At 40.3% G+C, this 24,602-nt stretch overlaps 1 protein-coding gene across 1 annotated transcript; it reads right to left on the bottom strand.

The window, feature by feature from the left end:
- Positions 1–126: 126 nt before the first annotated feature.
- On the bottom strand, positions 127–23,025 carry FAM221A (family with sequence similarity 221 member A). The gene is given in 8 exon segments (XM_021689740.1): positions 127–257; positions 4,600–4,682; positions 9,511–9,618; positions 14,363–14,569; positions 16,273–16,463; positions 20,221–20,336; positions 20,338–20,395; positions 22,920–23,025. Coding segments are annotated over 8 exon segments (897 nt in total). The 5' UTR covers positions 22,985–23,025; the 3' UTR covers positions 127–188.
- Between the last annotated feature and the right edge of the window lie 1,577 nt (positions 23,026–24,602).

The raw sequence follows: 24,602 nt of genomic DNA, 5'->3' as shown, positions 1-24,602 counted from the left end.
TTAAATCATGAACTTTGATAAAAGTAACGAAGTATTTTCACTTGTTTAAATAAATTAAGGAAAAAACCAAAATGACATTTTTACATAGTAAAAGAAGGAAATAATTTGAGAGAAAATAAACTGCATTATATTTAAATAAACACAAACAAGACCTATTTGGATGATGGTTTTAATTTTCCCAATAGTCTTCATGAAGGTTTTGTACTTGATGGCAATGATGCTTTTCCTTTCTGCTTAGTGACCTTTTCCATTTTTATCTGTAAAATTAAAATATTTGTTGATAAAATAATTTGTAAAACATTCTAAAGAAAAAAAGGTTGTACACACCTTATTTGATTCATGTCTCATTCATCACAGCCATTTCATACACTTATTTAGCAGTGATTAAGCTTCCAAAATCTAAAGCAAAATCTAATAGTCGAAGGGACCTAATTGCATTTTTTAAATATGGTATGATTTCAACTTTGCAGAAACATTTTAATAAAAATAACATATAGGGAATATTGTTTTGGAGAAAATTAATAAGTTAACTTAAATGCCACTAAAAAAATTGTTTTATGAAAGCCTAAATATCTAACCTTAATCCAGTCTATGCACATTCCCTAAAGAACACACCTAATGCAGCTGGATAATCTCTGGAACATGGATTGCTTTAAGGATAGTTTCCTATAATTCTGGTTTTTACATTTCCACAGTTACTTCCCTGAAGGTTGCCCTCCAGTGTAACTGAAGCAAAGAAGCAGCTTACATACCCTAAGTAGTGGCCTTCTGACCTTTAGAAACATTGAAATCCTTTCTATGGGAAAAAAGACCGCAGAGAACACAAAGCCCACTTGCCTCTTACAATTCCCAGAGGCAGCACCCACTGCCTTATCCCTGTAAGAGAAAGGGACAGAAAGTATGGGGCATGGTAGGTGGAGGGCCTCCTACCTTCTAAGGTGATAGGAATAATATCAAGAAACCAGAGGGGACCTAGTAAAACCAGTCTATGCAATCTCCTCAAATTGTAAATAATAACTTCCCAATAATAAAATGTATATATCTCACCTCCCTCTCATCCCCATTTTTCCCCCTCTCTCTCCTCTCTGAGTTGGTTGGGACCCTCATTCAAAAACCCTACATTCATATCACTCTTTTATACTATATTAGTCAAAAGGTCATCTGAAGGACCCCCAAAGGAATACCCTATACTAAGGCAAAGATTATAGGCTTTGGACTCACCAACAGTTTTCTCATTTGGAAAAAAAAAAGGCCACAGTAATAGGTACTTCTCAGGATTGTTCTAAAAGTATAAATGAGATCATATATATAATCCAGGTACTTAATAAGCAATCAACAAATGCTAGTCCCTTTTCCTCTCTCATTTAGGGCCAAGTGTTAGATTTATAGTAACATCAAAAAAGGGACAAGATGCTAGGGGCACCCGGGTGGCTCAGTCGTTAAGTGTCTGGCTTCGGCTCAGGTCATGATCCCAGGGTCCTGGGATCGAGCCCCGCATCGGGGTCCCTGCTCAGTGGGAAGCCTGCTTCTCCCTCTCACACTCCCCAGTGCTTGTGTTCCCTCTCTCTGTCAAATAAATAAATAAAATCTAAAAAAAAAAGAGAGAGAGAGAGAGACAAGATGCTACACAACCAAACCAAGCTAAAGCAGGGCTTCCTCACTTGAAATAGTACTTAGCAATACATGCATCTAATCTAGTGTGTGAAGAGCAAAGATACCTCCTCCTGCTCCTTTGTTTCTTTTTCAATTTCCTGGCACTAACAGCAATAGCACCTTGCACCTACTTCACATTTGATAATTGTTTCCTTAATAAAATTGTCCTTTCTTAGAGATAAGAGAACAAGGGTCATTCACAATGGAAGAAAATAACTTGACCTAATATATAAAAGAAGCAATGAAGCAACTCTTTAGTAATACCTAAAAGTAATTAGTAAACTATGTTACCACAAAGGCTTCAATCATCAAAGCCAACTCACACTTATGGTAGATTTTTCCCCACACTAAATGTTACCATTCCACCAGGATGCAAGCAAAACGAGATACAGACATCGCACTGCCTTCTAAAGGGGCCGTGACCCATCATCAGATTCAGGTTCCTAATCATCCCTTTTCCCTCAACGGTGCATATCTTGTTTTTTCTGGAGTAAAATTCAAGTACTAACAACACATATAGTACATGTCTGCTTAGAGGAAATTGTTTAGGTTTGAGCTTCTTAGTTTTTGTATGCCATTAATCACACAGGCTGGAAAGTTTATAAGCTGTGTCTCATAAATCCATAAATCACACAGGCTGGAGAGTTATAAATGACATCTTGTAAACCCATAAATTCTAGGTCTATTTAAAATAAGCAGTCTGGAAAAAAAATAAAAAATAAAAAATAAAATAAAATAAAATAAGCAGTCTGGATTGGCCACGTATATCCTCTAAAACAATCCCTCCCCCCATTATCTTCCCACAAGCAAATACCACTGGCATGTTTTCAAGGCAGTCAGCACGACCCAGGCTTCTGGAGGAGGGAAGGAAGGAGTTCTAGTACCCTGTCCCTCATCAGCCTAAGAAGGAGAAACTAATTCAGCTGTGAACTCGTGTATTCCAAGAATGGAGACTGATGTGATTAAAAGTCTAGCCTTAATGATGCTATAAAAAGAGCATTCTCTTTCCTCACCCTGGCCATTTCATCTCCCTCCCTGAGATCCTACTATCTCCTCTTTCTCTTAGATGAGAGCTCTCCAGTACGGTAGCCACCAGCCACATGTGGCCTACTGAGCACCTGAAATGTGGCTGGTGTGACTGAGGAAAATAATTTTAAGTTTTAATTTATTTAAATTTAGACTTATCCAGCCACACATGATGAATATCTGCAACACAGGTATAGAACATTTTCATCACTGCAAAAAGTTCTATTTCTAGCTCTGCCTTAAATCATATCCAGGACTCTCCCCCTCTACTTCAAAATTCCTCATCAGGGAAACCAAGCTGATCTCTCTGTCCCCTACTCCCTTCTCTTCCTCTTGGAAGGTGAATTTACTTAATGGTCTCCTTTCTCCACACCTTCGGCTACTCAACAAGCTACAACAAAAAGTGACAAGAGTGTCTTTACTTTCATGGCACTGATTACCCAGTTGGAGAGATAATACACACCCACAGAGCAACTATAAAATAATCCTAAGGAAAGCACTTTGAGGAATGTACCATATGGCTGGATACCATCCCCCATACCTCATCAAACCAACATACTTTCATCTGGCAACAAACAAAAACAAAACTCTCAAATATGAACACTGCCATGAAACATATCAAATGTCTAACCATATGACATGTATGAAAGTGAATATCAATTAATACGTGTTTCTTTTTTCAATTCTCCATGAATATTTATTGAAAACTTATTACGTACAAGGCACTGTAGTTGTTCTGGGGAAAATATAAAGAAGAATAAAATACTGTTTATCCCTAAGGAGTTTATAGTGTGGTAGAGAATGATGCAAATTATCACTACTGAAAGCTGGGAACACATCAATACTACAGTTGTTGAACCCTGGGAATTGCTTAAATACATTTATATTTAGTGTTCAGTTTCTTTTTTTTTTTTTTTTTTTTTTTTAAAGATTTTATTTATTTATTTGAGAGAGAGAATGAGAGAGAGAGAGAGAGCATGAGAAGGGGGAGGGTCAGAGGGAGAAGCAGACTCCCCGCTGAGCAGGGAGCCCGATGCGGGACTCGATCCCGGGACTCCAGGATCATGACCTGAGCCGAAGGCAGTGGCTTAACCAACTGAGCCACCCAGGCGCCCTAGTGTTCAGTTTCTTAAAGGCTAATGGGTAATTTAACTTGAGTCTAGATATACCTTGAATGCACTGAGAAGAAGAAATATTACATATTAAGAATTCAAGATACAGGGGCACCTGGGTGGCTCAGTCAATTGAGTGTCCAACAAGAGTTGATTTCAGCTGTGGTCATGATCTCAAGGTGTGAGATCTAGCCCCACGTCAGACCCCTCACTCAGCGGGGCCTCTGATTCTCTCTCTGTCCCTCTGCCCCTCCCCCCACTTGTGCATGCATGCTCTCTCTCTAAAATAAATAAATAAATCTTAAAAAAAAAAAGAATTCAACGTACATATAATTTACAAATCTGATAGCTGGTGTTTATTGTTGATAATTTTATCTATATATTTAGTCAATCCTTATGATCATCATAAATTAACTAGTATATTATATATCATATTATTCATTCATCCTATTTCTCTCTGAATCATTGTAAGTCTCAAGGCCTAACACCAGCTACAAGTAAAGACTTTAGAAATTATTTTTTTTTAAGATTTTATTTATTTATTTGACAGAGAGCGAGACAGCGAGAGAGGGAACACAAGCAGGGGGAGTGGGAGAGGGAGAAGCAGGCTTCCCGCGCAGCAAGGAACCCCTATGCAGGGCTCGATCCCAGGACCCTGGGATCATGACCTGAGCCGAAGGCAGATGCTTAACGACTGAGGCACCCTTATAAATTATTTTTAATGATGATCCACAATCAATATGTAATTCTACTGTGTCTTTGTCACAAGTTAAATGCTTAATATAAGCAGATTTCACCATAGACTTACCCTTTCTTGGTATCGTCTTTCAAAGAAAGCCATATCATCCTCTTCAGGTCTCTTTAAGGAAGAAACTTGACTGCTTGTACCTACTAATAAGGAAAAAAAAAAATTCTAAGTAATATATTTATGGAATTACAAATTCTGCTGAAATTGAAAAAAAAAAAAAAAAACAGAAAGATAACTTTCCTCTTACCAGTGATTTATTTTTCAAACCAGAACGGTCTAAATGGTAATTGATCCTACTACCTAATTCCCTTGGGGGGAGGGGAAAAGGGACAGGGAGAGAGAGAATCTCAAGCAGACTCTCCTCTGAGCCCGGAGCCTGACATGGGCCTTGATCCCAAGACCCTGAGATCATGACCTGAGCCAAAATCAAGAGTCGGACGCTTAACCAGCTGAGCCACCCAGGCGCCCCTACCTAATTCTTTAGAAAGCAGAGCATTGCAAGACAAAGTAACTTTTATTGGCAAACATTCTCCTAATGTGCAACTGGTGCATATTAAATAACAACATATCGCTATTTCACACAAGAGCCCACTTAGCTTTGTTCAACTATATTTTAAATTTTATAACAAAACTAGAAATTCACATAACACCATAACAGATAATGCACAAAAGTAATTACAGAAGATTTGTGCCATGGTCTGAATGTGTTCCCCTCAAATTCATATGTTGAAATCCCAATGCCCAATGTGATGGTGTTAGGAGGTGAGGTCTTGGGAGGTGCTTAAGTTATAAGGGTGGAGTCCTCATTAATGGGACTAGTGCTCTTATAAAAGGGACGCCACAGAGATCCCTCAACTCTTCCACTATATGAGGACATCATGAGAAGGGGCCAGCTGTGGATCAGGAAGAGGGCCTTCACCAGAATACAACCATGGTGGCGCCCTGATCTCGGACTTCCAGCCTCCGGAACTGTGAGAAATAAATTTCAGTTGTGTATAAGCTACTCAGTCTATGGTATTTTCTTAGAGCACCTGACTGGACTATGGCAGTTTGTATAAGCAACCAAGATACTACCTGCTTTGAAATTTTTCAAAACTAACTTTAGTCATTTTCCATGGTATTCACTTTTTAAAAACTAAAACAAGCAACTAGTTTAAGTTGTGAACGGAATTTAAAATTGCTTCAGGAAAGAAAATCAAGTTTTCTTTGTAGGTGCACTAAGAGCTCGGTTCCATGGAAAAGTTCACCTTCATTTCAGGTGAATGTGTTGGTTGGGTCCCTTCATATCCAAAACAGAGTATCAACTTGAACACATGTTCTGGTTTTTAAAGCATATAAATTCACCCTCAACCAGCAACACAAAAATCATATCACTCCAGACAATCACCACAGAGTATAACCACACTCCGTCAACTATCTAACAAAAGCCTTGTTGAGAAAAATACAAAAAAAATGCTTAGAATATGTGCTATCTATTCATCTCAAAACTCTGGGTCTTTTCCCTGAATCATGTTGGATCATTTGAGCTAAGCTGCTTATAGAATCACCTTCGTTGAGTTGCATTTTAATGGTATATTACCATTTATCTGGTAAAGTGGTATTTTACCATTTTTATCAAAGTGACTATCAGAAATAAGCAACCATATGCTGCATTTGCTGAAAAAAAGGTTTTTTTAAAATAGAGAAGATTTTACATAGAAAATCACAGCATTTATTCAAGTTAATTCATTTCATTCAATAATCTGCCATATTGTTACAGTCACTGTTAATATTACTGTCATTGCTACTTCTCTTCGAGAGGACCATGCTTTTAAAAAATTTGGGTTGGATTTCCATGATGTTTAACTCTATGACTAAAAATCTTTCCCCTTGGGCGCCTGGGTGGCTCAGTTGGTTAAGCGACTGCCTTCAGCTCAGGTCATGATCCTGGAGTCCCGGGATCGAGTCCCACGTCGGGCTCCCTGCTCAGCAGGGAGTCTGCCTCTCTCTCTGACCCTCCCCCCCTCTCATGCTCTCTATCTCATTCTCTCTCTCAAATAAATAAATAAAATCTTTTAAAAAAAAAAATCTTTTCCCTTACTAAAAGGCAACCCCTTCATCACAAGAGAAACAGGAAAAACTGAAATTTAGTTGTAGAAAGTGATCTCCACCAGAAAGAATTCATAGTCCATAATGTTTCAGGGTTGTACTTTTACTTAGGGCCTCTTTCTGGGGGGAGGAGTTATCGCTCCTAGATGTTTGCTTAAAACAGAGAACATGCCCTACTGCATTAAGAAGGAAAATAAGGTCTAGTTCCTAGAGAACAGGCACATGATCTTCCAAAGGAACCCTAATGGTTCCTAGGTGAGAGAGTCATTCTGCCAAGGTCAGGGGACAGAGTCAGTGACCCTCCTGCCCTGATCAGTCAGCAGTAAAAAGGTCTAACCAGGTGAATGGGACAGGTAGTAAGTAGCTTCCAGTTAGAATCTCTAGCTCAGGAATGTCTGTGTTTGAGTAAGCTGGACCTGGAGGGAGAGGATACAGAGTCTGGAGAAAGTGACTAAGAATTGGCAAGTGTCAAAAAGATACAGGTTTCCTCCAGGGGACCCACAGAAAGGGGGCACCACCAGTCAAGGGTGGCCCTGTGCTTTTCTTTGAGAAGAGAATACACTGAGTGGGTTCTGCAGTTTTCATAGAACAAGTGGAATGATACTGAACAGTGGAAAGTTAATTCAGAGTTTCTGTCCATGGTTCAGAAAACACTGATAGAACACCTGTGTACAAGGCAAAGGGACAGTGCTGAAAAAAAATCAAGCTGTCTAAGATGTGATCTTGACCGGAAGGAGCCATCTAGCAGTGGCCATCAGACCCCTGCACACCATGGAGTGCTGTGTCCTTGGGGCCACTTGGAGGGAAGGATGGCTTTCTGGCTGGCACGATCAGGGAAGGCATTCTCGATCCTCTCCTCTTGGTACTCAGCATGTCCTCTGTGCCTCTAGGTTACTGCTTAGCCTGGCCCAGTCCAGGCACTTGCTTATCTTCCTTATCTTTCTTGGTGTGTGAGAAATGGAAGTCTGAGAGGATAAGATCCTGCCTCACAGGTGCCTAATGTGTGTGGAATTGATGTGTCCTGGGAGTGTCATTCCGTCTTGGTTCAGAAAGGTGGAAAAAATTTGGGGAAAGGAGAGCTAAGATGGGGTGGTAAGGGTATGGTGTTTTAGTCAAAAGGTGGGAGCAAAGTTACACCAACAAGCAGTTTTAGTACACGGTTTAATCCAGATGATAGAAAGAGCACCAACACTACCTCAAGAAGGTAGGTGGAAGGGGTGCCTGGGTAGCTCAGTCATTAAGCGTCTGCCTTTGGCTCAGGTCATGATCACTGGGTCCTGGGATCGAGCCCCGCATTGGGCTCCCTGCTCCACGGGAAGCCTGCTTCTCCCTCTCCCACTCCCCCTGCTTGTGTTCCCTCTCTCGCTGTGTCTCTGTCAAATAAATAAATAAAATCCTAAAAAGAAAAAGGAAGGTAGCTGGAAGCCCTCGGCCAAACAGGTGAGTCTGCAGAATTGGGAAGCTTAAATCTTTCCCTATTATCTAGTCAAGCTCAACCAGGGCGTATGAAAAGATAATGAATAACTAGAGGGTCTTCACTTTCTGAAATTAGAAAGATCAAGTAAACTCAGCAGCCCCCAGCAGCCCCCTCCCCTGCCCCCAAAACAGTGAAGTTGAATGTCAAAAACATACAGAAAGCTTTTGGATATCTTCTTTAAGTGCGTCTTTGGCGTTTTGGTCTATAAGCAATCAAGATGGAGAGAGATACTATCCCAAAGAAAAAAGCTTGTAGGAACCACAGTAGTTGAGCCTGACCATCCATGATGCCTTTAGACTTACACAAAACCATGGTTACAAGGATTCTCCCACGTGAATCAGCCAGGCAAGCCAGTGGCCACTGTGTAGGAGGGTGTGATATGGTCCACCAAGTCCTGAGTGAAGAGGCCCAGGGGCCCCAGGCTCTGATAAGGGATACTCTGAGGCCAGAAGACAACCCACAAGAAATAGCCCAGCGCCAGGACAGTGACCAGAGAGAGCAAACGTCTGGCCGGACAGAAATAGGCGGAAGAAGCCTCGGACTTCATCTTCACCATCTTGAAAGATCTACACACTGAGCCTTGGGATGGGGAACCGTCTCTATCCCGCCCCCGCCCCACACCAAGAAGGCCTGGGTAACCGGTTTCTCAGGACCGCAGGGCAGACAAGTGTGCCTGTCTTCTGAAAAAAAGTTCTGACGGACCATGTCTGCCTCAGACCTCATCAGCAGCAATTACATCAACCTTGAAAGTTGACACAACTGTGTCCTTTTTCTTGGTTTTGATTTCTCCTATCTATATTTTAACATTACTTTGTTGGGTGTTTGTGTAAGCAGCCCTAAAGTCCCTTGTGGATAAAGTCAGGGTACATGAAAAGGTTGCATGAAAATACTAATAAAAAGAAAATCCTCATTTAAAAGTATTTGTAAATATTAAATACCTAATGCACCATAAAAATTACTTCTTCAATGTTTTTTTCTTATTTTAATAAAGGAAATAGAATACTAGTGCTTAAAAATGAATAAAATTCATATATATGTGTAATGCATATGTACAATTTACATGTATATGTATAATTTATAAATGACAAAACCTTTCTAACCTAAACTTATCACCGGATTACATCCTGCTTTTGGGAGAGCCACTAGATGACTCTCTTATTCAGACATCAAAGTAATAACGTGTAAGGTTTTAAAACTTCAAATTATTGTATTATTAGAACCTCATAATTCTCAGATTTAGCAATTTTCAAAAAAAAAGCTTCTTGCTTTTTCTCAGTCCAAGGCCAATATAAAAATAAAATGATAACCAAATTGTGGTAATACTGAGGAAAAAAAGATCTAGAAAATGAACAATCTACATTCTTATTTACTACATCCAAAAATATTTGTCAGTTTAATTTCATTACCATCTGTCAGTGTTTCTGGAGAAGAACTAGATGATGCTTGAAATGCTTTTAGAAATGGGTGGTCCATGGCTGTAACTGGAGAGTCTAAAAATTCAATTGAAGGTGCACCTAAGAACAAAATATATGAAGAATGAAAATTAAATCTCCATTTGTTGGGATACAAAAAAGCTACTTCAATGCAAAATAAATTAGAACCTCAGAAGAATAATTAGAAAAAACCTTTCTATAAAAAAGAAATTTTTATTTAGATTTTATCTGCCATATAAAGTAAAGGGAATTAGGTAAAAGTATGTTTGTATTTCTCAGAGATATTTTTCACAGAAAAAAAAGTTATGCATGAATGTAACTATGGCAAAGAGGTACAAAACCTTAATATAGTCACAAAAATATTATCAAAAGCAAGACATTCATGACAAAGAACCTATAGTTGAAGAGGGCAGAATAACTGTATTTTTTACTCTGTTCCTCACTGGGAAATCATCTCAAAACAAAGTCTGAAAAATAAAGAAAAACTCAATGAAATGAGGAAATATCCACAACCCCACACCACAAAATTACAAAGACCAATTGCTAAATACATTGACTTTTAGACCAAAAAGAAGAAAGCTATGGAGAAAATTTATAAGTGCTCTATCTTCTTCACAAACCACCACCTCCCCTACATCCCTCTCCCATAGAGCGGATAGAGGGAAGGAAATGAGTCCTTCCTTATAACCTAAACAGTGTGGGACAATTGCTCATTCTTTCAGTTTCCTGCCCCCTCCTTCCCCAGCTCCTCTCTGGTGTGGCTGGACGGAATATAAGAGAAGGCGCTCGGGGCCACCGAGGTCCTTGTGCTATCCTCTGGTTGCTGCATGCACTGCTGATCTCAAACGCTCAAGGCTGCTAAGTGGTGATTTAGTCTCGCAGCTTGGTAGGGCCTCACACTTGTTCTCACTGCAAGTATGGACCCCTTGATGCCTGCCACTTCCTCTACGAATCCCCCAGAGCTCAGAGGACCCACCTCTAGCTCTGCTCGGGATCCCCTTGCTATGACAAAAGTCATGGCAGGTCCACTGCCTAACGGCTCAGCTGCCTTCCAACCACCCACCCACTAGGAGCTGAGCATTATGGACTCCTTCTGCATCATAAAGGAACCAAAACAGCAAGTTGTCACCTCTGTCCAGGACTCTATATGGCTGATAGAACAGATGTCCCTCTGGCCCAGGCTCCCCTACAGCAGAAATCAAGACAAAGACATCTTGTTTCCTCTCCTCACTCTCACTTTCCCTCACCCCACCTTCCTTCAGGGGCCAAAAGCGGGAGGTTTTCTCTCTTTGTTATAAAGATGCCTAAGTGATAAAATACTAGAAGGCACAAAAAGGCAAAGATGCGAGCTATCCCCACTATTACTTAGCACTGTTCTGCAAGTACGAGCCCTGGTAATTAGTCAAGCATAAGAGCCAGAAATACTGGAAAAGGCAAAAATACCGTGATTTACAACATCAACCAAACATTTATTTTAAACTCTAAGATTAAGAAATAAAGGACTAGTAACAAAAACAGCATAAAACATTAGGTTTTTTTATAAACAAATAATAATCAGCTAGAAAATATAAAGGAAGGAAAAACCCTACGTATCATAGCTATAAAAAAATGAAATACCCACAAATAAAATTAAGAAAATTAAGAAATAGACTGAGGACTTCCATGAAGATAACTTCAGAATTCCACTCAGCTACACCGAAGACAAATGCAGAGACTCAACATTTTAAAATATCAATTCTTCCTACATTAATCTATACATTCAACATGATATCAACTAAATAATAGAAGTTCTTGTAAAAATAGAATGTTTTGTAATAATAGAATGTTGTCAAAAAATAATGCCAAAGTTCTGAAAAAATTAGTAAGAATAAGGAAAATTTTTTTTTTAAGATTTTATTTATTTATTTGAGAGAGAGAATGAGATAGAGAGAGAGCATGAGAGGGGGGAGGGTCAGAGGGAGAAGCAGACTCCCTGCCGAGCAGGGAGCCCGATGCGGAACTCGATCCCGGGACTCCAGGATCACGACCTGAGCCGAAGGCAGTCGCTTAACCAACTGAGCCACCCAGGCGCCCGAATAAGGAAAATTCTTAAGTAATGCAATGAACTTATAAATATTAATTTATTATAAAGTTTAGTATTGAAAACAGCATGGTAGGTGCACAGAAATAGACAACAATGAGGCAGACCAATTAGCCCAGAACAATTTCTGGTTTGAACCCAACCCTACCATTTACTAGCTGAATAATAAAGAACAAAATGTTGTACTTCTCTGTGCTGAGTTTCCTTATCTGTAAAATAGGAGTAATAATAGCACCTAACTCAGTTATTGTGAGGACTAAATGAGTTAATAGATGTAAAGAGGCTGGAAAGACTCGCGGAAGTCAAAGTTGCAATTGTCATCAACAACATCATTATTATCATTATTTTTTGCCATTGGGAACTGGATTTTCTGTAACTGTTCCATGAGCTTAATACAATCATGCACCCATGAAAATTGAAAAATGATTTATTTACGAAATTTAACAAGCTAGTCGTAAAATTACCTAGAAGAGGAAATACACAGATACACCAAGGGAATCTTGGGGGAAAAAAAAACCGCAAACAGGAGGCATTTACCTGTGTTTATCAAAACACACTATGAAAAATAATAATTAAAAATAATATTGGCATAAGATAGACAAATAGGCCAATGCCACAAAATAGTGAGTATGACAGAATATGAGAAAGGTAAAGTTTCAAATTATTTGGGAAAGAATGGTGTTTGGATAATTAGCTATCAATTTGGGCAAAAACTGAAGTTATATATACCCCACACTTTCACAAAAATGTATTCCAAATTCATGAAAAAGCTAAACATAAAAACAAAAAAATTAAGTATTAAAGTGAAATGAATGTGAACATAATTATAAAATTGCCTCCAAAATTTAAAAACTGTATAAAAAATAAAAAACAAGGACAGAATAGAAGAAAATATCTGCAAAAGAAATGACAAAAGAGGGGCGCCTGGGTGGCTCAGTCGGTTGAGCGTCTGCCTTCGGCTCAGGTCATGATCCCAGGGTCCTGGGATCGAGCCCCGCATCGGGCTCCCTGCTCAGCGGAGAGCCTGCTTCTCCCTCTCTCTCTGCCTGCCGCTCTGCCTACTTGTGCTCTCTATCTCTGTTAAATAAATAAATAAAATATTTAAAAAAAAGAAATGACAAGATTAGTATACAGAATATATAAGACCGCCTATAAATAAATGAGAAAAGATAAAAACATAAAAGTGAGCAAAGTATATAACAGACAAGTCACAGAAAGTAAAACGGCCAATAAATACCAGAAGACTCTCATCTCACTAATAACCAGGGAAATCAAAATCAGATTGAAACAGTAATATTTTCACATATCAGACTGACAAAAAATTGGGTTTGACAGTATCAATGATCAGCATAAATGTGAGAAATAGGGAAGCTAAAAAATCTAGAGGAAGTATAAACAAGTACAGCATTTTTGGAAGGCAATTTGACAGATGTATTAACAAAATTTCACACACTTCAACCCAACAATTCTACTTCTCTGTATCTACCTTAGGGTCAGATTTATGTAGCATACAAGGAAGCAAGTTCAAGGATGGTTTTGGCAGGACTAGTTGTAAAGGCAAAAAAGAAAAAAATGGAAACAATCTAAATGCCATGAACAAGGTTTAGAAAAACTGACAGTATAGCTTAGAAAACCTGATAAATTGACAGCGTGGAATATTATGCAGGGGTTTAAAAGAATTAAATAGATTTGCATGTTCTGATATGACAGGCCTTCAAATCTTTTCCAAGTTAACAACTATAAAAATATAAGCTAAAAAGGAAAATAAATGATTAATTGATTACAGCAAATTACCCTCTGGGAAAGAATCTGGGGTAAAGAGAAATGTGTTCAAGGGGGCCTTACAATACTTCATTTCTATTGTTTGAATCTTTTACAAGAAAATATTCATTTATATTTATGTAATTTTTGTACTGAAAAAAATTGAATACAAACAAGTGCATACACACAGACGTATTTAAAGTAGATAGGAACCGGGCGCCTGGGTGGCTCAGTTGGTTAAGCGACTGCCTTCGGCTCAGGTCATGATCCTGGAGTCCAGGGATCGAGTCCCGCATCGGGCTCCCTGTTCGGCAGGGAGTCTGCTTCTCCCTCTGACCCTCCCCCCTCTCATGTGCTTTCTCTCTCTCTCAAATAAATAAATAAAATCTTTAAAAAAAAAAAAAAAGTAGATAGGAACCGTATTCTTCTCCCCAATCCTATTCAACTTCAGAAGAATCCAAAAAAAAAAAAAAAAGAATCCAGCTACCTTCAATAGTTCAAGATATATCCAACTGAACTTTTCCCTATATTACTTAAAACTTTCATGTGTACAAGCAGTGCGTGCATACATTCTTATAAACGTGATAACATGTAGACACACGCACAGGCATATGCACACACAGACATAAGCCTGTTTCCAAAATGAGATGGCTATCAGAGCAAAAAATTACATACAGTAGGCAAACAGGTAAAGTGCAACATATCAAATAAAAGAAATATTCAGCTATCACAAACAACAGGGTTGTGGGTTGGGATTTGGGTACAAGTATTGCGGTAGGAGTGATCTTTTTTCTTGTTTTCTACAAGGACCATGTATTGTATCGTGGCAATAAAACCTTTATAAAAAAAGTAAAAATCCAATGAGAGAATGTTTTCTGGAAAAAAAACTGAAGAATATAAAGTGTGAAACAAATATAGGGCTTCGCTATTGTCAGCACACATAAAACACCACGACAAGCTCACGTTTCATCGGTCGTCACTTACCAAGCCCACTGTCATCTAACCGCACGTAGCCTTCCGCCAGTGAGCTGAAACCTGTTAAGCCTCCCATTGCCGCATAAGGAACATCCTGTCCCACTGGCTTGCCCTGAGCCAGTCTTTCTTGCTTAGTTTCCACCACTGTGTCATGAGCATACGCAGGCTGACCACAAGCACAAGTGAAGCAACTATGGAATCCTGAACACTTGGAACCTGAATCAAGATGTAAAGGGAGTTAAAGGTCTTTAAATATAGGTACTAAAGTGTCTGCCCTAAAAATGCTCAGCTTGGCCACAATCCCCTGGATCTGGATCCCTTATAGGCTGTCCTCTGGCCTCTAAAACTCTAGCCTCCAGCCCCCAAACTCCCTCCCAGCCACCGCTCTTCTGTAAGATGCTGAAGTGAGTAAGGTAAGATAAGGTGTGTAGCGCGGGGGAAAAGCATCGGAAAAACCAACCAGGGCTAAAAGAAATTGCGCCAACACGGGAAAGCCAGGAAATGTAGGCCCTCTCCTCAAATATGGAGTTAAAAGCAGGTGTGGACAGCCCAGTGGTAGGACCAGGTGAAGAGATCATGTGGAGGCCTCCCTGTGGATTAAGGCCCCATAAAAGCCTTATAGGAAAGCCAACCCAGGACAGAGAAAGGACACAATGGAACAAATACTATTTAACAATAAAGAGCAAAGAAGTACCGATACATGTTACAACACAAATGACTCATACAGACTTTATGCAAGTGAAAGCAGCCAGTTACAAAAGGCTACGTATTCTATGATTCCATTTATATGAAATGTCTAGAATAGGCAAGTCCATATAGACAGGAAGTAATTATTGGTTGCCTAGGGCTGGGGAGAGGAAGGAATCAGGAATGACTACTAATAAATATGGAGTTTCTTTTGGGGGTGATGAAAATGTTCTAAAATTGACTGTTGTGATGGTTGCATAATTCTGAGTATATTAGAAAACCACTAAATTGTACCCCTGAAATGGATGAGTTATTTGGTATGGGAATTACATCTTAATAAAAGTGTTATATATTTGGGCGCCTGGGTGGCTCAGTTGGTTGGGCGACTGCCTTCAGCTCAGGTCATGATCCTGGAGTCCCGGGATCGAGTCCCGCATCGGGCTCCCTGCTCAGCGGGGAGTCTGCTTCTCCCTCTCCCGCTCCCCCTTCTCGTGCTCACTCTCTCTCTCTCAAATAAATAAATAAAATCTTAAAAAAAAAAAAAAAAACAATATTGAAGTGGAGGCCAGAATACACCATTAACAAAATTTTACATACACTTCTTAAAAAATGTGTATGGGAACAAAGGCACATAATAAGTTTTATCCAACTACTTCCATACTTAGCCAGTGAAATGCATTTATTCCTGCCACTGTCATTAAAAATGTTTTATAACATATTTCAATTCCTTTTGCTTTTCCCATCAGCCTATGTTTTAGGCAATAACATTATAATCTGCCAGCAAATTATAAAAACTTTTTTCAACTTATCAGATCAAAGAATTTAGTTGATAAAATTCCCATTCAAAAATTTAAATCTGGGTCACCTGGCTGGCTCACTTAGTAGAGCATACAACTGTAAATCTCAAGGTTGTGAGTTCAAGCCCCCTGATGGGCATGGAGCCTATTTAAAAATAAATAAACTAAAATTTAAATCGAATCACGTCTAGGTATTCTTTAAAATCTATTACTATCATTTAACCTATTTGAGTCACATGAGATTAGGGCTTATGAGTGCAAAACATACAAATAACTCAGAGTTTTTCCGCGAAAATAACATTTTAGAGTGGTTGTCCATTTCTGAGTTGTTTAATATTGACTATGCAGCTGAATAAAACTGGCACAAAGTCGCATTAAATATCCAATACAGAAAGACAAACATTCTGTCGGTGTGTTTATAACAGTGTAACTCACAGGCATTGCATAGAAAGCCGGGGGCAGCGCTGTGCTGATCCGCAAAGTGCTTGCACCTGCAGCGAATGGGCTGGGTGCCGTTCAGAGGGACGTAAAGGTATGCCCTGCACCTGCAGCCGCTCACTCGGCAAGGGAGACTAATGGGGCGTTGCTGTGGAATCGTTTCAAAGTCAGTTTTATGTTGTTTATACCTAAAAAATAAATAAGATAAAAGAAACAAAAACAATGCAGGGATTGCTGGAAATTACAATCTCTATTCTGTTAAACGCAGAGTATTCTTTATTTTTATTTTCCTGTTCTTGTTAGTAAGGCGAAAATAAACTCCCTTACACTCTTTCTGTCGCTCCGTCACAAATTGCTTTGGTCGGAAAAAACCTTCACTCTTTTAGATTTTTTAGTTATTTAAGAAGAATTTTCACAGCAATATACAAAGAAATATAATTCCCTTTAAATACTTACCACTAAAGATTCTTTAATATGGAAGCACAACCTAAGAGTGTGGAAAAATTTCTTTAAAAAAATTATTTTTATCAAAGTACATTACTGAAATTTATTTTCATAGGTTTGCTATTTAAAACTGAAATGAGTTCAATAAACATACATGAATGTAATTTACTTCAATATAATTTAATTTTTAACTTTTAACTTCAAAATAAATTGTCAACATTTTTAAAAGCCAAAGCTCTCTGTTAAAACACTGTAATTTTCGGGGCACCTGGGTGGCTCAGTTGGTTAAGCGACTGCCTTCGGCTCAGGTCATGATCCCGGAGTCCCGGGATCGAGTCCCACATCGGGCTCCCTGCTCAGCGAGGAGCCTGCTTCTCCCTCTGACCCTCCCCCACTCATGTACTCTCTCTCTCTCTCTCATTCTCGCTCTCTCAAAGTACATAAATCTTTAAAAAAAAAATTAGTGTTTTTTTTTAATTATAACCATTTTTTTAAAAGATTTTATTTATTTGAGAGAGAATGAGAGACAGAGAGCATGAGAGGGAGGAGGGTCAGAGGGAGAAGCAGACTCCCCGCTGAGCAGGGAGCCCGATGCGGGACTCGATCCCGGGACTCCAGGATCATGACCTGAGCCGAAGGCAGTCGCTTAACCAACTGAGCCACCCAGGTGCCCAACACTGTAATTTTCTTAAATAGACCACTCACTTCCTGCGCTTAAGGTGATACTCAATAAAATAATATTAAATTTACTATTCTTAATATTAATCTAGGTAGTACAAGTTAAAATAGCAATGAGATACCATTTTTCACTTAGCAAAGAGAACCAACATTTTTTTTAAACTATACATAATTCACAATGCTGTCAAGAGTGTTATAGAAGGGGGCGCCTGGGTGGCTCAGTCGTTAAGCGTCTGCCTTCGGCTCAGGTCATAATCCCAGGGTCCTGGGATCGGGCCCCGCATTGGGCTCCCTGCTCCACGGGAAGCCTGCTTCTCCCTCTCCCACTCCCCCTGCTTGTGTTCCTGCTCTCGCTGTGTCTCTCTCTGTCAAATAAATAAATAAAATCTTAAAAAAAAAAAAGTGTTATAGAATGACCTTTCTCATTTAATGTTTCAAGAAACTGAAAAAGATCCATCCATACCTTCCATGGTTTATATAATTTCACATATAGCATTTCCTAATTTATATAATTGTCAAATCACTGTTACACACCTTAAACTAACGTTATATATCAACTATACTTCAATAAAGATAAAAATAAAATCATCAAATTTAATAGTAAAAAAAAAATCCTTTAACCCAGAGTTCATTTTTCAAAAATATACCTCAAGAAAATAATTCTGTGTATAAAAAGAGTTGTGTGCATAAAGACAGTATCAGCAACAGTACTTACAATAGCAATACACACACATACACAACATATTAATAAGGGAATGAATCAGTAAATCAATAGACAACAGTTTTTAAAATTTCTAGCAGTGAAATCCCTCCTGCAAATAAAATCTCTTACAGAACTATAATATATAAAACAGTAAAAGCAGAATTGGTTAAAGCAAGGGAAAGAGCCAGAATTAGAATCTGTCCTTCCTCGAACCTGCCCTTCCGTGTGGTACCACTGAGACTCCCTCACAGCTCTGGGGAACACACAGTGAACACCACTGGACTAGCTAGAATATTGAGCAGGTATTAAAAATCTTATTTGTGGGGGCGCCTGGGTGGCTCAGTCAGCTGAGTGTCTGCCTTTGGCTCAGGTCATGATCCCGGGGTCCTGGGATCGAGCCCCACTTCGGGCTCCCTGCTCCGCGGGGAGCCTGCTTCTCCCTCTCCTCCCAGCTTGTGCTCTCTCTCGCTATTTCTGTCTCTGTCTCTCTCTCTCTCTCAAATAAATAAATAAATAAAAGCCTAAAAAAAAATCTTATTTGTGATTACCACATAACAATGTGGAAACATATTTCTGTGACTCCGTCATTAAAAACTTGTTCAATATTTATACGCACACATCATTTACAACCAAATGAACTATGTAAAGAAAAAATACATGAATATAGTAAAATGTATTGATGGCAGCTAGTTTTGGGTGGTGAGTTTTCTATTTTTCTATATAATCTTCATTTACCTTAATAATAATTATAATATTTATAATAGGGAAAAAATAATAGTTTAGACAGAGATCTCACTGAGTGACCAGTACTGAAGAACTTTTCCATGGAAGTTGGGTTGGGTTCATTTTGAAAATTAATTCCATGCTACATAATTATACATGTATGAGACTGGCACTAAATTTGTACAAGAATAAATGATAAAACCAACACAAATTTACCAAACTCCTCTTGAACTCCGAAAGATCTCAACATAACCCTCATCCTCCATTCCTCCAAAGTGTTTTTAGTTGGGGTTGCCAAATAAGTTTCAAGTCAATCTATATACAACATTACTTATCCTAGCAACTGCTTAACAACCTTTGGCAGATGGCAAGTCTGTATGTAAATAGCAACCATACAAAGAGACTCTCATGAGAGAGCCCCAGAAACTATGAGAACAGGGCGGTTCTCCTTGCATGCTTTGTTTGGAACAGAAAGTTAAAAAGTTGTTACCTGAAAACACATAATAGATTCAATGATTTTTCCAAGAAGCAGCTTTGTCCTTTTGAGCTTTACAACTGTGACCTGTGACAGCAGTAAAATGTAAAGTAGAACACAACAAACACAGCCAAATGCAAACCTCAGGTACAGGCAATACACATCAGTGACTGGAGCCTCCTGCATCTTCTTCCCTCCACATGCCTTACTTGGAAAAAGACCATTTGTAATAAGCTGTGTGCTTGTATTTGTTTGTTTAAAGAAAGGTATCAACACAACACGTTTCTTTTTTTTTTTTTTAAGATTTTATTTATTTATTTGAGAGAGAGAATGAGGTAGAACATGAGAGGGGGGGAAGGTCAAAGGGAGAAGCAGACTCCCCGTTGAGCAGGGAGCCCGATGCAGGACCTGATCCCTGGACTCCAGGACCATGACCCAAGCCGAAGGCAGTCGCCTAACCAACTGAGCCACCCAGGTGCCCAACACAACACGTTTCTTAAAGTACAAAGGGAGATTAGTAAATTTAAGGAGAAATGCTTCTATTTGTAGACTGTTAACCTGTTCAGTGTGGGTCAACTCAAGCAACTCTTAAAGCAATTTTGCATTCTGGTGACCCACCCTTTACTAACTTATCCAGCCATGGGAGAAGTCGACCCCTGGCAAAGCTGCAGGGGCAGGCACCAAATGCAAGAGAAGAGATGCTTAGGGTGATGGACTCCATAAAGAGTTGTAATAGGATAGAAGAGAAATTTTTAATTATAACAAAAAAATAAAACCACTTTAGACAATTTCTAGGGTATTATATAAAAGTCTACTTTTAAATATTTCACAATTATCACAAGTAATGTTATTTTTAGAAGGAAGATACACTCTGATACAGTTTTATATTTTCTAATTACCAGAAAACTTAGCAATATCTTACCTATGTGTACAAAAACACAGTGTCTCTGGACCCACAAGCTTACAATCCATTCCAGTTGGTGATCGCCAGCTCACAAATAATCTGTTCTGTAAGCGCATAGGTAATACCTTTTTTTTTGTATTCTTCATACTCTTCAGGAGTAAAAAGTTTCCCTCCATCGTCCTCACCGACAATTCTACAACAAAAACTTCTCTTAAGCCTTGAATATTTATTTTCCAGGTCAAAAATACTACACTCTAAAATTAAACTATACTTGTATAGTCAAAAGAAATGTTTCTTCAGATTTGATTTTTTACTTTAGGCTTATGTTAATAGCAAAATTACACACAATAGGAATAAAGCTTTTCTTTCCCAAGTAAAAGAGGATTCTAAAATAAATAAAAGTCAATGAACTCATGACATCTGACTTTATTGATCCAGGTTTACCACTGGACAATTACCACAAATTCAATCTCAGTTTCTCCTTTGATTCTGAAGCAAACATGCTCATTCTTTTCATTAAAAGCTAGAATCTAAACTGCTAAAAATTCTAATATTTTCCTCCTTTAAAAACAGTACTCCCCCGAAAAAACAACAGTGCAAAAAACATCAGTGCAGAAGACATGGGTAATGCGAACCCAAACCCTGGCCAGGAGTTTAAACCCACAAATACCCTTGGATCTGCACAAGCTCAAAGCCATATCTATATTGAGTAATCATCCTTTAATTCCAAAACTTTGACTTCAAAGTTTTATGGGAAAAATTAAGCCACCAATATTGCTTAATTTCTGGAGAAATTAAGAATTGGCATCCCTGGAGAAAAAGGAAGCACAAGTAAAAGAATTTGTTCAAAACTGAAGAAATTTCTCCTTGAAAATATCGCCCCTTAAAAGCCATGAAAAGATGTTGTTTGTAGACTGTTACTTAATTTTTTGTGCAATCCATACCTTTTTCCATACTTTCAAGCCTTTAGCTGAGGTAGATAAATAAAACCAATTCAGAAGCTATGAAACCATCACAACCTTCTTCCTTAATTAAATAATTTAGATACACAATAGTTAAAAAAAAAGGGGGGGCATTTTATTCTGAGAAAAGTTTTGGATCATTTCACATTATAATAGCTACCATGTAGCGTATCAATAGGTACTGGGAAAAAAAAGATCAATGCAGGTCTTTAAAGATAGAGATCATTTATATTTGACTGCTAAACCAGCACAGCTCAAACTTTACAGTAGTTACAGAATCCCCAAGGGATCTAGTTCAGATGCAGATTTAGGTTAATAGGTCTGGAGTGGGCCTGAGAGTGTGCATTTCTAACAAGCTCCCAGGTGTTGCCTACACAGCTGGTCCATGATTGCTACACTTTGAATAGCAAGGCTCTAACTTTTATAGTGAACTATTCCAGGTTATTTATATTTGCAAAAATAATTTTCCACCAGTCTTAACATTTCTGGACCAGGCAAGAGACCATAGCTGGAGGCCCACAATCCACATATCTAAACATCTAAAGATCTAAGTTATCAATCAACACCAAGGCCCAGCAACTTGCTCCCAGGGAAAAGCCCTGGAGACCTGGAGCCTAAAGAAGCCGGCCCAGCCCTGGTGAGCGCTGGGTGGAAACTGTTCTGGGCACGGGACTCATGGCCTTACCTGGACCCACCGGACCCGGGGATGAGGCCTGACCCATGAAGCTCCTCATTCTTACTTGTCTGGCTCAGAATTACCAACCATTTCTAGGTGCTCCCCAAAACTACACCACCGAGACAGTCAGAAGGAGTGACGGTCAGCTAAGGAAAACCGTTTGCCCTAACAACCCTGGGTGTTTTGGGGCGACCACCTTTAAGCCGAGCAACCCCTCTCGCTCAGGTTTTCAAGGCCGCTGGGATTTCCCAGGCAGCAGTGATTTACCTTACTTCCCGTGTATGTACACACATTATCCTCTCCCCCACCCCACCCCCGGCCAAACCGGCCCCCCCACCTCCTCCCGGACCCCGCCACCCCTGGCGCCCTCAACCCCACATCCTCCTGCTACAACCTCTTCAGGAATTCCTATTACCCAATCTCCCAACTGCCAAAAACCTTTCTTGGGAGACCGGAAAAAAAAAAAAAAAAAAACACGTTTCCGCAGGTGCATCAGCCTTTGTCAGGGCCCAGGGCAGCGAGTCTCGTCCTCAATCCAAAGGGGCAGCTACGTTTCCATTTCCGTGAGAGGAGTTTCTCCGGAACCACCGAAACTACCCCAGTCTGTCTTTCTCCTAAAACCAGCACCTCGGGGTTGGGAGCACGTTTGGAAGTTCACGACATACCCTACTACTAAACTAACATGCAAACGACGTCCGCTATTTCTTATAAGGCCCGAGTACTCACGATGTAACTCTCCAATGGCCATTCAGAAAAAACAGTTGGACCTCTACATAAATTTAAGAGTTAATAATCCGTCTTGGAAGGGGTCGAAGCGGGAGACCTCTTAAACAGCCTCGGAAGAGACTTATTAGAACTACATGTCATTACAATATTTAATTACAAAAAGACGAAACTTAAATCAAGATAAGTAAGCCTCCCCCAGCCTCCCCCAGCCGCCTGGGAACAGATTCCCGGAGCCCCAGGGGGCGGGCGCCGGGCCCCTGTCCGCGCCCCCCGCCCCCCAGCCCCCGCAGTCCTCCGGCAAGGGGGACGCGGCCCGCCTGGCTTCTCCTGGCCCAGCCGAGCCGCAGCCTCACCTCCGATACTCCAGGTACTCGCCCACGGCCGCGGCGCCGCCGGAAGGCAAGGTCAGCCGCTCCATAGCCGCGGGAAACCAGAGGTGCCCGCCCCGCGCGGGGGCGAGCCGACCTCGGAGCAGCGAGACCGGCCCTGCCCCTCCCCGGCCGGTCGCGCCCCCTCCCGCCCGCCTCCCGATTGGCCGGCCCGGGGACGGCGGCGGACGCGCAGGGCGCGCGCTTCCACCTGGCAGCCTGCTCTGCGCCGGCGAAACCTTGCGTCTCCTAGTGCAGCGCACGCCGCTCGGATTGCTGTTTTCCGCAGGCACAGACCTGGTGCCGCTTGCCTTTCCCGGGCTTCGCAGGTCTCCTTGAAAGGTAACAAGTGACAAGGGAGTGCAATGCCTTGCATATCATGGACGCACAGAACATGGCTTATTTCTTTGTGCAGAGCTTTTCGCTGACTTTGTGGCCCGACTCCCCAGATTCCCCAGAAGTGTTTTCAATACTGGCGTTTAAAAGACTGCGTGTAGGGGCGCCTGGGTGGCTCAGTCGTTAAGCGTCTGCCTTCGGCTCAGGTCATGATCCCAGGGTCCTGGGATCGAGCCCCGCACCTGGCTCCCTGCTCAGCAGAAAGCCTGCTTCTCCCCCTCCCACTCCCCCTGCTTGTGTTCCCTCTCTCGCTGTGTCTCTCTCTGTCAAATAAATAAATAAAATCTTAAAAAAAAAAAAAAAAAGACTGCGTGTAAAATCAGTAGCCCTGAGTGCGTCCAGTTTGGGTGGCACTAAAGCACCATGTTCTTCCAAGGAAGTGAATAGCGGGTTTAAGGGGAAACAAATAGAAACAATTTAGTTAAGATTTTTTACACCTTTGAAAATATTCTCCACAAAAATATTTTTTAAAGATTTATTTATTTTAGAGAGAGAATACAGGGGAGGGGCAGAGGGAGGGAGAGAGAGAGAGTCTCAAGCAGAGTCCACGCTGAAGCGTGGAATCCCATCCCGGTGGATCTCAGGACCCTGAGATCAGGACTTGAGCCAAAACCAAGAATGGAGGCTTAACCGACTGTACCACCCAGGTGCCCCAACATAAAATCTTTTTTAAAGCTGAATTACTATGGGATTGGCTTATCAACCCGGAAAAGGAGTAGGAAATCCATCACTACTCAAGGAGTCCCTAAACTCTGAGGCTCCCTACAGATCACCTTGAGGGCTCTCTACAAACTGTCTGTGAGGAATAATGGGCAAACAGTAAGAAAAATAATTCATTGAACTACAATACTTAATTTCAAAGTACTTTCCTGAACACTGTGTTTCAGGTCCCAAAGACAAGATATTATGTAGGCAAATTGTTTATGTGCCCCCCCCCACACACACACTCCTTCCTTTTTAGTGCTCTTTTTTTTTTCCTTTCCAAAGTCAGTCCTCCTACTCAGGGAGGTCCCAGTCCCACTTTCACATCCTCACTAATTTTTGTTAATTACTCTCCACCAGAATGTTATCTCATAACTCAGCTTAACCAATAAAATTTGAAGTCTCCCAAACACTTTAGCATTTTATAGAGACAAAGAGCTTTCAACAGCCAGATAAAGGAGTGATCCTAAAATGGGGTTATTTTAGGGGAAGGAGCCCTACTCTCCCATCACACCTTGTGGGCGGCTGCTGCCAATTTTATCTCTTTATGAGCACCTACCTCTGCTTTTT

Source organism: Neomonachus schauinslandi, chromosome 12 (assembly GCF_002201575.2).
Source record: "Neomonachus schauinslandi chromosome 12, ASM220157v2, whole genome shotgun sequence".
In the NCBI taxonomy this organism is placed as follows: Eukaryota; Metazoa; Chordata; class Mammalia; order Carnivora; family Phocidae; genus Neomonachus; species Neomonachus schauinslandi.
Note: the sequence above shows the minus strand (reverse complement) of the source record. Positions and strands in the feature narration are given on the sequence as shown.